This window comes from Trachymyrmex cornetzi, unplaced genomic scaffold (genome assembly GCF_001594075.2).
Source record: "Trachymyrmex cornetzi isolate Tcor2-1 unplaced genomic scaffold, Tcor1.1 scaffold26, whole genome shotgun sequence".
NCBI lineage: Eukaryota > Metazoa > Arthropoda > Insecta > Hymenoptera > Formicidae > Trachymyrmex > Trachymyrmex cornetzi.
The window spans coordinates 829,284-845,451 of NW_017297270.1; the positions used below are offsets into that span (position 1 = coordinate 829,284).

Sequence of the window (16,168 nt, forward strand, 5' to 3'; positions counted from 1 at the left end):
CAACTAAAGCGCCATTTGGCATCTGCATTTAAAACTCGAATCTATAATTCGATTGTCTACAGCCGATAACTCTTTTATTATCCATCTGTCTTTACCGACGGATAATCTTGTCGGTTAAAATTAAGTCAGTGTATCGACAGAGAGAACACAGGTTGCATGCATGATACAGAGGTTATGTTCCAAAATTGACTGCCTGTACTGGAATGCTGGAAATCTATAGTGCACGTGACGTAAACTGTCGCATTTTCAGTGCTGGCAGTAAACTAAATTTGGAACACAGCCAGAGAGAAACCTGAAAATAGTGTTGTGCAGGTCATGTCCTTATCGCAACTCTTCTCCTATGGTGGGTTGAATTGAATCCCGCGCGAAGCAAATTCGGATCTTTTTTCTCTTGTTGAGGTTAGAATGCTCTCATGGATATGCATTAGTTACTCGCTATTGTCTATTGTCCATCAATTATCAACGCGGATAGGCTGATTAGAAATGCATAAACATGATTCAAGGAAAATTGATGTGCGCCACGATGAGATAATAACAGAATCATCAAGCGAAGACGGCGTGATGGGCGGATGCACTCGGCGATGATACGGCAAATTTGCAATCGCATTAAATCTAACAGTGTGAATCATGCACGGGTGTGAAGATGAGCGGTGCAAAACACAAAATTTGGTTCGTACCGTAATGTTTTTTTCGTTTAATGACATACTAATATCTGCCTCTCTCCCTCTCTCTCTCCCTTTCTATCTGTCTCTCACTCACTCACTCACTCACACACATACATTATTTTTAAACATTTTATATCTGTTTTATTATATTCACGTATAATATAACTCGCACAGCATGGTCTCGGATTTCTTTTATCCAAACATGGGCGGCGTAGAAGAGCATATCTTCAATCTTTCTCAATGTCTTCTGGAGCACGGGCACAAGGTGGTAATACTCACCCATTCCTATGAAGATAGAGTAGGAATAAGATATATGACAAACGGTCTGAAAGTATGTTTCACTCTTATAGCGAATTCACTTGCATTATACTACATTAGTGCATACTAAAAGCTGCTGTAGTACTCTATATGAAATAGTAAAATTAAATGTAAAAGCATAATGTATAAATATTTCGAATAATTAATACTCAGTCGTATACATATATTATCTCATTGCTAATGTTGATTATATTATACCATTGCATTTAGATACTTTGTATAAAGCAGCATTTAAAATGTGCATTAATTTACAGCAAATTCTATTGGAAGCATTAATTCTATTGAAAGCACTGGTATACATATTAAAGTCATTGTATACAAATTCATGTAAAAATGTGTGTGTTTATATAATATAAATATACACTCAAAAAAATATTTTGCTGCTCCAGCTAGAATTATAATTGTTTTTTGTATCTGATTAAAATTAATGTATCATATGTATAGAATTTATATATCTATAATTTTATCATATAATTTATATATTTATAAATCTAAATTCTATCTCTGTCAGCTATATGATTAGATGCAATACACATCAATATTGCAATAGTTGCTAGAAATTTATCTATTTTAGCTATTTTTTTATACTTAGATAATAAACAGATTAAACTTATAATTTTTAATATATTTTATTATTCTGTTAGGTAAAATATATTTTTCATAACTCAAAATATTTGCATTTCATTTTCATACTCAAATTAATATATAATGGCTTTAATATGCAACAGTGCACATTTGTGTGTCTAATCGAATTCACTATTAATATAATGCAAGTGAATGAAATCACCATTATTCAATTAGTCTTTAAACTCCATGTTTTCTTCTGTTCTTATATCCTTGTGTCTTATTTAAGGTATATTATATCCCTGTCAAGGTTTTCTATAACCAATGTGTTCTTCCAACGATGGTATGCTCTCTTCCACTCATTAGGTATATCTTCTTAAGAGAGGAGATACAGATAATACACGGCCATTCTGCATTCTCTGCTTTAGCCCACGAGGGGATGTTGATCGGTAGATTAATGGGACTAAAAGTAAGCTTTGATTGATCCAGTGATAAGACTCGGGTAGAACAGTACAAAGTGACTAACGCTGTGTTTTTGTAGACTGTTTTCACGGATCATTCTCTTTTTGGTTTTGCGGACGCGTCCGCTATTCTGACAAATAAATTTCTCGAAATATCGCTAGTTGATTGCGATCATTGCATATGTGTGTCTCATACTGGAAAGGAAAATACAGTATTACGAGCCAAAGTGCAAAAGGAGAAAGTATCAGTTATTCCAAATGCAGTTGATACTACATTATTTACACCTGATATCAGTAAACGGAACAACGATTTTAGTAAGTTTAGCTTCCGAGGTCTATAGTTGCCTGTATTAGCAAGGTATCATTCTGATTGCCATAATTGTAATCATGATTTTCAGTTACCATAGTAATAATATCGCGATTAGTGTATAGGAAGGGCGTTGACCTTCTAGCCCATATAATACCCGAGATCTGTTTACGTCATAAAAATGTACAATTCTTAATTGGCGGAGACGGTCCGAAAAGATGGCTGATAGAAGAGGTGCGGGAAAGAAATCTGTTGCAACATAGAGTAACTTTATTAGGCAGTCTGGAACACTCTCAAGTCAGACATGTTCTGAATAAGGGTCATATTTTCCTAAATACGAGCTTGACAGAGGCTTACTGTATGGCTATTGTAGAAGCAGCCTCTTGTGGGTAAGCTACAACATAATGCACTTTGCCGTCTTGTTTCATATTTATCTGAAATTAATTTGGAGATCTTACTTTAAATCTAATTGTTTTAACAAGTAATATTTATCATTCTTCTACTAACAAAGTGTTTGAACAAACGAAAATAAATAACGAATATTGTTTTATAGTCTGCAAGTAGTGTCAACGAAAGTTGGAGGTATTCCGGAAGTTTTGCCGCCGGATCTGATTTACCTCGTGGAACCTACTGTACCTGCATTAATTGAAGGATTGGAGATGGCTATAATGGACTACAAAAAGGGCAATATCGGATACCCTTTCGAGACACATAGAAGAATAGGTTTATATTATAATTGGTTCAACATTACCAAACGTACGGAAATAGTATATAATTTAGTAAAACGTGAAGCAAACAGAAATCTAGGACAACGATTAGCTAGTCAAATACAAAGCGGTGTATTGGCCTACTTGCTTGTAGTGTCATTGTGCTATATAATACTACAAATTCTGGAATTTCTCGTCCCAAGAAAGGTAATAAAAAATCAAACTCATTTAATTCTCTTATGTCTGTGTACTTTAATTCTAATGTATATATATTTTATTTTTTGTGTGCGTAAGTTCTATTTTTTTGCTTATATTTTAATTTTACTTTTTAAAATTGTTTACTAATGTATGTACAGCACATCATATATATATATATATATATATATATATATCAAACTACGAGATTACAGCGATATTAATGTTGTATCATCCAATGGGAAAAGAAAAGAAGATTGACTATCATCACAGAAGCCTGGAATATAGACTTTTCAATGTGTTCAAATATTTTATTCTACACTTTTGAAACATTCCAGAAAACTTGTTTTTTCTGCAAAAATTATTGTTATACAGGTAATTATCGTATATCTTCGCATAGAAGAATAACTATCATTTCATTTACCGATAAATTAAAAAGAATATTATATATAGATACATATGATATAATATATATAATGTATATATGTATATGTATACATATATATAAATATATATTACATATTATAGAGATGGGTCGAATCTCATTTTTACGTTGAAATTCTCAAAATTCTGAAAATTTTGAAATCTGAAATATTGATTCAAAACAAAAGGGTAATTATAAAATTCGTAAGATAATAAATAAAAAAAAATGTTGATATGATCTTTTAATTAAAATATTTATAAAATTGTTTTCTGCTAATGAAAACAATCAAACAAAATCATAGTAAGAGAAGCGCCAATTGTAGTCAAAGTTATATGTTGAAATAATATATATAAATATATCTTTTTTAAATATATTTATCTCACACATATATAATTGTGCATCTTTCAATGCGTTATTATGATAAATATTACATGTCTCGATCAAATTGAGAGGACGCCCGCACAGAATTCGAAAGATCCAAATTTGAATCTCGGCTAATGTAATATTTTTTACAAGTTCTTTACAGGTTTAAAGATGCTAGCATTAAGTCGATGATCAAATTTAATTAAGATTGTTATTATTTCAGATTATTTTATTGTTATTATTTTCATTGTATTGCACGTCCCAAAGTAATCGGTGCGCTGTCATATCTAAAATAAATTTATTTAAAATATATATAGAAATATTATTCCAATATCTAACTTTGATCATAATTAATTTTTTTCTTACTTAGTTGATGTATTCATGTAACGATCCTGTTTTATACTTTCTTATAGAAAAATAATTATATTTATCTCAGTTTTAAACGTCGAAAGGTCGAGATTTTTTTTTAGTGAAAAATGTAATTGTATAAGAGCTCATTTTATGCATTATCAAAAGAAATATTTTTAGCTGAGCTACTAATAGTAATTGGTGAAAGGATATATTGCTGTGAAGGGGATGATTATTTATCTACAAAATATGGCAAACTTACCACAGACTTTTATATACCAATTAGATTACTATAAATTGCCGATTATTATCTCTTTCACACGCTTTATCCCTTCCACATGCTGTTGCGTCCCGAAACTAGCATGTGTAACTCTGCCTCAGGTTTCGAGTTTTAAATCATAAAAATTGCACAGTTTCCTGTTCTGGAAACTTGAAACTTTTCAGAGTTTTGTGGTTTCGAGTATCTCATCCCTAATATATTATATATTATATATATTATAAATCCCTAATATATTATATATTATATATATAATATATTATTGTGTGTGTGTGTGTGCGCGCGCGCGCGCGCGCGTGTGTGTGTGTGTGTACGCGCGTATATGTATATATACATATAAAATGCATGTATAAATATGTACAGAGATATTCATGCATGTATAGATGTTGATTACACAGAGATTTAATTTGTCCATTAAATGATTTTTATTATGATACATGACATCGTATGAATCAATGCACAACATGTATAACAATTCGTAACGATATCCAACCGCAACGCCGCTCACCCCGCATACATTTAGTACATATGTTTAAGAAAGATTTATTGCGTCCATTAGCATTACAAAATATCGTCGCATGTATTACGAATCATTTATGCTTACTTTTAAAACAATCCGCGCTAATTTTTAAGCAGTTATTTGTAGCAATATGTGGAGTAGAAAGGTTAATTCGTGTTCATGTAATCCCGTCGTGGAACATTATTATGTTATCAATATATTTTTTTCTAAGGTTTTTCTTTTTTTTATAAGAATCAACAAAATGACTTCTCGAACTTGTAATTCCATTACAAATGTATCTTCATTCAGAATCATCCATTATCACCCGCACATATACAGAGTATATAAAGTATAGAATACATTAATCTACAAGAAAAAATATACAGATGTTTTTATACATTTATCTTTTAACAAAACATTTTATATTGTTACATATACAGCTATATCCATATATACACATATATGGTTCTTTCGGTATTATAAGATCTAATTTTGATACATAAATTAATTTCTAAACAATAAGAAAGCCAAATTGAAAATATAATAATATTTATTTCATTACGTTGTATGTTAGATACAATAATAGAATATATTGATACAATATCAATTATCTGTTTTTATTATATCGCTTTAATCGGTTTGTTTAATCATCACTGTATTACTCTGTACATTAATCTATTTATACATAAATTTTTTCATGTAAGGATCTATGATCTTCTCCTGTTTTCCATCTTGTACAAGAGAAGATCAGTGAACCTTAATTAACAACCATCATAATATTACGAGTGGTCAGATCTGTCACAACATTCCACGCTTATCCAACGTCGTATTTGTAAACGCATATTAGTCCAATTAGAAAAAAACCAAATTAACATTCTTAAAAGTGCTAAAAAGCAGTTACGGATTTTTAGCTACGCGACATTTACAGTTATAAAATAAAACTTTATAAAAGAAATACCATTTTTCTCTGTACGTATTACATCTTCCACTTAAATCTTCCACCAACTTTTCGTATTTTCAAATGTTTATTGTTATACGATCGACTACAGCGTATAGAAGAAGTCTATGTCGACGATAACGAGATCCACATATGCAGTAATCAGTGCTACCAGGATTTCATCCAGGATATCAATGCTGATATCTGGTGCGATATCTTGAGGAAGTAGTAATACACATTATGAACATTACCTTTAATCGCTATTGTGTTGTTTCTATATGAAACCGAAAGTTTCTAATGAAGAATACTGTGCTGAGTCAAAAGTCACTAGTTTTATTTCATATAATTATCCTCATAATATCAGGAAAATAACGCTCTGAATCGCTTTTTTCCTCATCCATCATTCCAGAATATAATACAAGTAACCATTCTGTTATTGCATTTCCTTCACGTATATGATAATTATATGTTCTGCTTAAAGTATCATTACTGCAATACTATGACGGCGAAGAAGTATTAAAGAGTGAGGGAAGATTCTTCGTGCTTGAAATGCACCTTAAATCATTTGCAAAATGTATTACGAGTAATATAAAGTAAATCTCTTTTCTCGACGTGTGTCTGCGATGAAGCGAAAATCCATAGGATTCAATAAGGACAAATACTGACGCACCGTATATTCAGTACTTGACGTAGAAGTGATGATTTTCGCGATCTCAAACACGTTCTATAATGTTGCTTTCTTTGTCATTGAACACCTTTACATACACATATTGCTATTGACTGCCATATATCCGCATGAACAATTATCGGTCGGCATACTTTTTTCTCCTTTTTTTTCTTGTGTATTTTAAGTGACGATGGCGAGATGAAATGTTATAAAAGTTTCCAACCTTAGTTGTGTACATAGGAAAAAGTAAGTCCATCTTCTTTCATGCGAAATATTCTTTGAGTAATATGTACAATGGAGTTTTTGTGTGTAATGTAAGAAAATAACGCCACGCTCAGCCGGTTCTAAATAAAGATCACTATTGACGATCAACTTTGAAGGGATGAGCTTCTTTCTTCGTGTGTTGGATTGTAAAAAGTCTTCATATGCTTTAAGAGGTACCCGCATTGGGTTCCTCAGCACCGGTTTGGCATGTACAATAAATAAATAACGAACCGTTTAATGAAACGAGCGTCGCATCATTTCTACGAGGTAAATTGGTGAAACAGCTCAGACGCCTTCGCCATAATCGCGATCACCTACGTTAATACGATCAGGAGCAGCAGTTACGCTGAAGCCAAGGATTCTGTTATCTACTTTGAACATCTTTCCCTTCTTTGGTTTCTTGGATTTTCCCTAAAAAAAAAAAGATTTCTCAATAATCAATGTTTTATAGATGTGAGAAAAAAAAATACTTGTACTTAATATTAATTTAATATTATAATATTTATAATAATGTAAATTATATTAAGAAAACTATTTCTGATGAGAGCGAATATATAATTTACTTTAATAAATCTAATTAAATTATATATATCTTATTATTATCATTATATCAAGATGATCTAACATTAACAAGAATATATCTTAAAACAAACAAGATACGTAATTATAAACTTCTAATTATACCTTAACTTCTTGAAATTCTGCAGGTGCATTTGGATTAACAGCGGGTGCTGGCTTACACAAGTCGTCCGCTTGTGCCTGAGGACGTTGCGCTGATCGCCATTTGCTTCGTTTTTCAAGGAATTGCTTCGCGAATTCCGTGCTCTGCTTGGTATCTCCAAGATAAACGCGAACGTATTCCTTAACTTCATACGCCGATTCGATGTCTCGCAAAAATCCAACAAACGTAGGGACTGTAAATGCGTATGAGTATAAGACAAAATTCTCATTCTCGTTCTCTTTTTTCTCTATCTCTCTCTTTCTCTCTTTCTGAGAATATTCGATATAAAATACTTACTGTCCACAGACGCCTGTATACTACTCAATGCTTTATTACACCATTGCGTGAATTCGTCGGTCTTGGCAGTGTTCTGTTCAAACAATTTCTTCACTAGTTCTTCTTCTCTCTTATTCTTACTTTTGGACGCTTTGTTATTATTATTTTGCTGCTGTTGTTGGCTGGAGGCAGGTTTTGCAATTACAGTTTGTTTAGCGGGCTGCTTCGTGGTGGTGGACGACCTAACAGGAGTAGGATCCCAGAAGCCGGTAGTACCGGAATTTGTGGACCACACTTGGCTGCTTGACGCGTTCGAATTAGCCCAATTCAAGCACTGTGATGCTGTACCCCATATTCCGGAATTCTGCAGCATATTCGCAGATTCTTTTTGGCTAGCTTTTTCTAGTCGTTCCCTTTCCTGCTAAGATATTTCAATTCTTCATTATGTAAAATCTTTCGAAAACAATATTTTACGTTATTCGCATATTCAAGAGGCAATAAGTACCTTTACCTTAGCGACGTGTTCCTGCTCTTCTTGCTGAATCTGCGCGAGACTCTTCACTTGCAGAGGTTTACTAGCAGCAATAGCCTTTTCCGCCCATTTGAACTGCAATCGCTTTGAAGAGTCGATTGCCGATGCTTCTTGTGCTGCTTCTACTGCCTTCTGCTGTGCCAACTGTTGTTGCATCAATAACTGAAGCCGTTGGTCTTCCTGTAAAAAGATAATAAACGTAGACATGCAACATATGTTAATATATATAATTTACCGCTTTCTTTTCTCTCTCGAGTCTTTGAATCTCAGCAAGCGAAGCAGTGTGAGTGGCGGGAGTCAATGTGCGTGGAGCTTGAGCCCACGGGGATTTAGTTCTCTCTTGAAGTTTACGCAACGCCTCGGCTTCTCTTCGTCGTTGTTCCGCACGACGCGCCTGCTCTTCTATTTCCGCTTGTCGGCGTATTTCCGCCTCTTTTCTGTAAGTTTCATCATTGCAAATTTTATTTTGTTATTTTATTCTTTATTAATAGCTAATATTAAACTTTGCATAATTTTACTGACATACCTGAGTCTCTCGTTTTCTTGCCTTCTTTGCTCTTCTTCTATTTTTTTCTTTTTTTCCTCTTCTCTCTTTAGTTTTTCTTCTTGTTTTTTAAACTCTTCCCGCTTTCTCTTCTCCTCTTCCTGTCTCTTCTTAAAGTTTTCCTCTTCCTGCTTCCTCTTTTCCTCACGTTTTTTCTCTTCTTCTTTACGTTTCTTCTCTTCTTTCTTTTTTTGCTCTTCTTCTTGCTTACGTTTTTCCTCCTCTTTTCGTTTCTTTTCGTCTTCCTTTCTCTTTCTTTCCTCATCTTTACGTTTTGCTTCCTCAGCTTGTCTAGCTTGTTCCTCCTTTTGCTTTCTTTTTGCATTTTCCTCTTCCACTTGACGCTGCAATTGTTCTTGTTTTCGTAATTCTTCCTTTTTTCTGTCTTCTTGTAACTTAAGATTCTGTTCTTCCTAAAAAAAGAAAATTAAACATTGATTATCTTATAACTACGTGAAAAATGATATAAAGAGAGATCCGAATAAAAGCTAATTTACTAATATTTGCTGTTCGGTTTTCATATCTTTAGCATGTAAATCCCAGAGAGAACCAGGTAATTGACCTGGTGGCATCGCAGGAATGGGTCCAACCTGAAAAACAAGATATAAATAGATAAATGAAATTACTAATAGATAAAAATCATCAAGCACTTAAACACTTAAATTTTTACGTAAATTAATTTATAACCACACACACCTGCGCTAACCAATTCTGCGCATTAAATTGGGGAACCATTTGCGGTGGGGGCTGCGGCCAAACAGTATCCATATGGGTGGTTGCCTGTGGATGACCGTTTGTGTTGACATTAAGTTGACGTAACAAAGACTTTATTGGATTGTCTTCCTGCGTCGGTGTAGGAGTCGGAGCAATATTTGGTTGTTGCATAGTGGGCAAGTTTTGCAAACCGCCCATCTGTTGGATAAGTTGCTGTATAGGATCCATTGCTGTTGGATGGGTCGACGCTGTCGTATGTGGATTCGTTGGTAAATGAGTCTCAGGTTGCGTTTTCGCCTGTATAACATCGTGTATTATTACGATGCAAAATAAACTGTCAGATTAGCGAAAATATACTAAGACATTACTTGTTGCATTTGAGTGAAAAGTTGCATAACAGGATTAGTCGCCTGAGACGTTAGGTGAGGCACAAACGGATTTGTCGCTATCGGCACTTCCGGAATTTCCTGCATTCCATCTTGTATGACGTATTGTAGAATCAATTGATTCTGCTCCACAGGAGTTAGTGTAGACCAGTGCTCCGATTGCGACAATTTCGCTATCGCTGATGTTCTCATTTGCCTGAACAGCATCTGATTGTGTAGCATCTGCATGTGCTGATATGTCATCAATAGTAATGGATCTTCTAATCCAGCCTTTGGAATAACACCAGGAGCTAGTCCAGCCGGTACGGCATTAGGAACAGGTGGTGGAATCACTTGTTCTGCTAATTGCTAACAAATGAAAATATTCAATCTTACTAATATGAATATATTTAACAATTGTAAAGTTGAGAATGTAATAATAATGTATAACTTCATGAGCTTCATTTTCAAAATCTCTGAATTTCCCTTTACACGGTAAAACTTGAATATTTTAGATGACTATAAATAAAATTTCCTTTTTTGCTTTCTTCTCTAATATTATTCGATTTTAAACTTCATATTTTTCTCAACATTATATAAACTGGTTACATTGATGTGTAATCTATATACAAGTTCTGAATTAGTAAAATACTGTTAAAACACAATAAAAATACACAACATGATATATGTAATAAATCGAACCTTTAACGGAGGTATTGGTGGACCAGGCGTGAATGGTACTCTTCCAAACATCTTAATCAAATCACCAAGTGTGACGTACCTCTCATCGCAAGTTCTTCTCACAAATAATCCTGTAGTGAAGTAACCAGCTTTATACCATTCAGCCATTTCACTAGCTAAAAATGGTCCTTGAACTTCACCCTGCGGATCACGGTAAAACCATTTTTCCGGATTACCCGTGGAGGAAACTGTGGAAGATTGATTACTAATTGCAGGCGGAACACTAGTAGCGGCTGTCTTCTCCTTGTGACTTTCCTCATCTGCCATTAATTTGGCTACCAAAGCGTCGGCTTCCTCCTTCATTCTATCTAGGTCATCTTCTGTTCTCTGCCTGACATTGGCAGTTCCTGTATTATGTACAAGCTTCGGATGCTCTAAAGGAACTTGTCGATTGGTCACAGCAGTTACCTGCGGCTCCGTTTTAATCTCTGGTTGTACGTTCTCCTTATTATGAGATCCGCTTGGAGGCTCGCTACATTTCTCACCTAAAGTCTCAATTTTATCCGTATTTGTAGATCCGATAGTCTTCTTCTGCAAGAGATCTGAGGACGATGCTAAAGTCTTTGTGGGAATGCTCTCAGTCGACGGCACAGTAGTCGACTTAACAGAAGGTGAGGTACATCTCCTCTCTTTCTGCATAGAATCATCCTTATCTTCAAGCGAATCCAATGGTTTTGATCGTTCCTTGCTTAATGTATTGGCTATTGTATTACTTGTATGGCGATTCAAGGATTGAACAGAACCTGTTCCAAAAGCTAATGATTTGCTATTAGATCTCACTACATTCGAAGCACTTCCTTCCGAGACGCGTCGAGTTCTGCCCTGTTGGGAAGCACCGGCTGCACCGTCCTCATCATCATCTGAATACATTCCACCATGAAATGCACCCGAAGCATCAAAACTGCCACCACTCTCGCTGGGATTCTCCGTTGCCCTATAATATAAAATTTATAATATAAAATAAAAGAGATATACTCTCTACAGAGAGAAATCATTTAACATACCATTCAGGTAGATTGTCATGATTATCGTGATGATTAGATTCCCAAGTGCGAGCAGTGCGAGGTGGTGGATGATGACCAGAATCATGGGAAGGTCTGTGGTTTCCCCGATGCTCCCATCTTCCCGGTCCACCTCTACCCTCCTCTCCATCACCCTCATTTCGGTCCAATCTGTCCCGATCCATACTACCACCTTCGCGCCAATTATTTCTTCCTATATAGATATATTGTTTTATTATATGCATATAACTATAACAGTCAAAGAAATACAAAAGATAGAGCGTGTATTTACCCCATTTGCGCCAACTATCATCGTCCTCTCCGCTTCCACGATGACGTCTCCAATTACTCTCCATAAGCGAACTATTACTAGTCCCGCGATTTATATCCTTTCTAGGACTAGTCGACCCGTTCCATTCTACCGGATCTGAAGCGCCGTTTCTTTCTGACCAGCCGCGTTCGCTTTGAGATCTATCAAACGTTCTATTTCTTCCCTATAAATTTACAAGATTTCGCCACTTTGTGCTGAGCCTATTACATTTGATCATCATAAAGTACAAATTTTAGTAAAATAAATTTGTACATAAATTTTAAGATATATCTAGTTCTCAAGTTTTTATGGTAAAGGAAGAATAAAAACTACTTTAATATCGGGTTTTACTTGGAATGGTAGTAAATATTAAGATTTATCAAAACTGTGTAAAAAAAATTGAGATAGCTTGAAGATTAGTCATCTAAACAAGGCTATATAGCCAAAGCAAAATTTAAGATTTTACAGTAACATATATATTAAGCATAATTTATACATATATAATGGAAAATACAGAAAAGTATTATATTTAAAACAAATTAGTAAAAAGCACATTCATATCTTAAAAAAAGTTCCATACCTGGAATGATTGGCCTTCGGTTCGTATCCCATCACCGGAATCATCAAAACCAACTCCGCGTGAATAATGAGACGAATACAAGCCTCCTCTTCCAGTTCTACCACGTCCACGATCCACACTGCTACCTCTTCCACGGCTACTACCAATATTAGTTATCCCTCCATTCCACATACGCTGCAAAATTCAAATACATACATTTACATTACAAGGGATATTTCACAAAATAAACTTATTCCAATTTTACATAATTTTGTAATAATAATCCTGAACAAAGCAGTCACATAAAAACATTATTCGAAAAAAATACATTTGTTTCATAATATTGTTAAAATAGTGTTTAAAAAAGCGAAAAATTTCAAAACTTCAAAATTACAACCAAGAACATCTTTTCTGTCGTAAAAAGAAATGTTTATTCAATTTATTTTGGATTAACGCTTCTTAATGTTTCTCACAATTAAAAATAAATATTTAATATAATATATTTAACAATAACAATTTTAAAAATATCAAATAAAAAATAATTAATTATAATTTATCATTATAACTATCATCAAAATGCAAACAAATACTTTTGATAGCAATATATGAGTGTATTCACAAATTTCTCACCCTAAAATTCCATTAACATTTCCTTGATTTTTACAAATTTCATGATTTCCCTAACACTTAATAAAATTTTGAAGTTTTTTGTATTTTCGTCCAGATTGAAAATTGTTTTATATTTTGTTGAGAGATCAATTTAACATAGCAATGTAAATTACTATTAATGCTACTAACACACTTGTATTTTTAATTTTCAAGTTGGTAATGTCCCAAAACTATATCAATGTGATGAAAATACATTAAACTTCTTTAAAGCTAAGAATTTTAATTTTCAAAAAAATTTTGCAAAATTCCCTGACCTTTCCTTGATTGTTTTCAATTTCCCTGATAATTCCTTGATTTTCAATTTTACGATAACCCTGTAAGAACTATTGCAAGAAAGCTGGAATTGTTAATTTTTAGATAATCTTCAATATAAAATGAAATAAGAATATACAATAGAGTATTACAATTTCATAGCCAATTTTCCTTTCCTTATTAGCAAAAATAAATTAAACTAGGCTTCACATAATGAACAAAACCATCAAAGAACAAAGTATTATAATATTATTACATACACTTTACACTTTTTATGTGATTAGTTACCGATTCATCATCTGTCATGGTTGTGAGAGCCAATGGAAGCTGAGTTTTCTCCACATACAGTGTTGGAAAAGTTGTCAATGGCTCCGAAGGTTTACAGTTGCGATCAAACAAGGCCAGCATCTCTTCCCGGCCATATCTATGCTCTGCTAACTGATAACGAGGTGTACTCAGGGTTGTTGTCCCTCCACCACCACTACCAGTATTGCAACTGTCTCCTGACGAAACCTTGCGCAACCTATGTATAATAAATATAATAAATACAATACAATTCTAAACATAATTAAATGACATTCTAATGTTTCACCAGTGACATAAATCACATACCACTCTGGACCAAATTTCATGGAATCAGTCATGATGCACTATCTCCTGAAAAAAAGGAAAACAAGACAAATGAAATCTACAGTTTATAACAAAAAAGCACATAATATAAAAGAATATAACATGTTATGCTATAAAGATAAGTCTTAAAAAGCATCTTACAAAAATCTTGAACACACAGGAATCAGATTGTGTAACGTGACAGTTCCGAGGTGTTTTTTTTATCAGGTGCTGAATGATATTCGCAAAACAAATATTTGCCAGACTATGTGAAAATTAGCAAGCAACCGAAGGATAACGCAACTTCTAGCAAAGGATCGCAAGTAGATGAATAAAATTTGCTCCACGTCGCGGCGGGAGATCCGTCATCTGTTACAACTTGAATGCAGACGTGTGATCCGTATGATACGATACGATACGATACGATATAAAAAAATCTAACGCAACAATTTCGCGTAGCAGGATGTACAGGCCGACAGGCTGTACCTGTTGCTCAAAGGTGTACCGGTTCGCCATCGGCGATCGCGCGCGCGTACCACGGCGAACACGGTGACACGTAGAGCGACGTAGGTTCGGAGAGAAACGAACGTGGAGGGTGGCACACAACAGAGCTGAGAGCAGCAGCGCGAGCCTCGTTAATCGCATGCATCCCCCCGGGGGACTCGCCGTCGCGTCTATGGCGTCGCGACACAGTCAACGGTGGCAGCGTCGAGCGTCACGGACGCGCTTCACCGCGAGACAGCCGCGTATCTCATACGTATTCCATGACGTACTCTCATAAAGCGCGAGCGGAGGTGGTTACTCCGCAAGCCGAGGTGGCAACATTAACCAAACTTTTTTTGCTGGCGAACATCGGGGTGATTTGCATGCGCGACGGATCGCGAAAGGGACGGCGCGGCCACGGGGAAAACAATCGGTCGGCCGGATCCCGCACAACCGCGACGTAGAGCACGGCGACGGGCCTACGGGAAAAATACCTTTGCTGATCTTCGAAATTACTGAGGACAGCGATACAACACACCAATATGGCTGATGGTTTTTTTTTGGAATAAAGCGCATGCGAAACTCCGTCTGTGGTATGCCTGGGAGGAGGCGTGGAAAGTTACTAGGATTATCGCGCATGCGCACAAAGAGGAAACTGATCGGAATAGGAAACGATTGGAAGACTAGAGTCCCTCTATATAGGGACTCCAAAGGAAGACACGTGTCTTCTTTTTCTTCCCCTTCTTCTTGAACTTCCGACAGTGGAGATAAGGCTAACTTCTAACTTTAATTTCGTAATGTCTGGAGAACACGTGTAAAACGCCAAAGAGACCGTTGACGTTTGAGTACTTTGTTACTTTTCGCGAGAGAGATTCTTGGAACTACAAACCTTCGAATTTTTCTAATTCACCTCTTACCTAAAAATCTTCTCCCAAATTCATTTGTTTATTTTTGAATTTAAATTTTCTAGGAAATTTTTTGATAAAAAAATATTGATAATTATTTACGATCGATAAAAACAATACTGATTTTATCGGCCATACATAATCACTAAAATTTGTAAATCACAAAAATATACAAATTCATAAATCATCACAAAGGAAAATATATAATCGGATAAGAGGTAACATTAACTAAAATTTCGCGAGAGAAGAGTTATAATATAAAAATTTTAAATATACATAAATTCAAATCGTAAAAATGGAAATAATAGTTGCTTTCCATTTACATCGATTCTCAGATAATTATCATTTGTGACGTCATAACTCCAGTTGAATGCGCTCCTTTTGAAGCTTATATCGAAATCTGGCTATTAAAATCTTTCAAGATCAAAGAATCAAAATTATACAATTGTTAATTGAATATAAATAATAGTTATATTAAATTATAATATATA

General features: G+C 34.6%; 2 protein-coding genes across 5 annotated transcripts; one reads left to right on the forward strand and one right to left on the reverse strand.

The window, feature by feature from the left end:
* Positions 1–299: 299 nt before the first annotated feature.
* Positions 300–7,206, forward strand: PIG-A (phosphatidylinositol glycan anchor biosynthesis class A). Its single transcript, XM_018508316.1, has 7 exons — positions 300–669; positions 840–996; positions 1,837–2,016; positions 2,089–2,323; positions 2,407–2,704; positions 2,869–3,229; positions 6,178–7,206. The coding sequence occupies exons 1-7, from the start codon at positions 644–646 to the stop codon at positions 6,292–6,294; spliced, it is 1,374 nt and encodes a 457-aa protein (XP_018363818.1). The 5' UTR covers positions 300–643; the 3' UTR covers positions 6,295–7,206.
* Positions 6,310–15,334, reverse strand: LOC108761640 (GIGYF family protein Gyf). 4 transcript variants are annotated; one of them, XM_018508272.1, is made up of 16 exons: positions 15,267–15,334; positions 14,293–14,337; positions 13,969–14,203; positions 12,781–12,954; positions 12,183–12,384; positions 11,894–12,104; positions 10,851–11,823; positions 10,152–10,517; positions 9,766–10,080; positions 9,567–9,659; positions 9,052–9,482; positions 8,761–8,962; positions 8,505–8,705; positions 8,015–8,411; positions 7,681–7,910; positions 6,310–7,407 (listed from the first exon to the last, which is right to left on the reverse strand). In XM_018508272.1, exons 2-16 carry the CDS (start codon positions 14,322–14,324, stop codon positions 7,282–7,284), a joined length of 4,188 nt encoding a protein of 1,395 aa, XP_018363774.1. In that variant the 5' UTR covers positions 14,325–14,337; positions 15,267–15,334; the 3' UTR covers positions 6,310–7,281. The 4 variants fall into 4 exon arrangements, with proteins under 4 accessions (XP_018363774.1, XP_018363773.1, XP_018363771.1 ...); XM_018508271.1 differs by having other exon boundaries at positions 8,015–8,414; XM_018508269.1 differs by having other exon boundaries at positions 8,499–8,705.
* Positions 15,335–16,168: the final 834 nt, after the last annotated feature.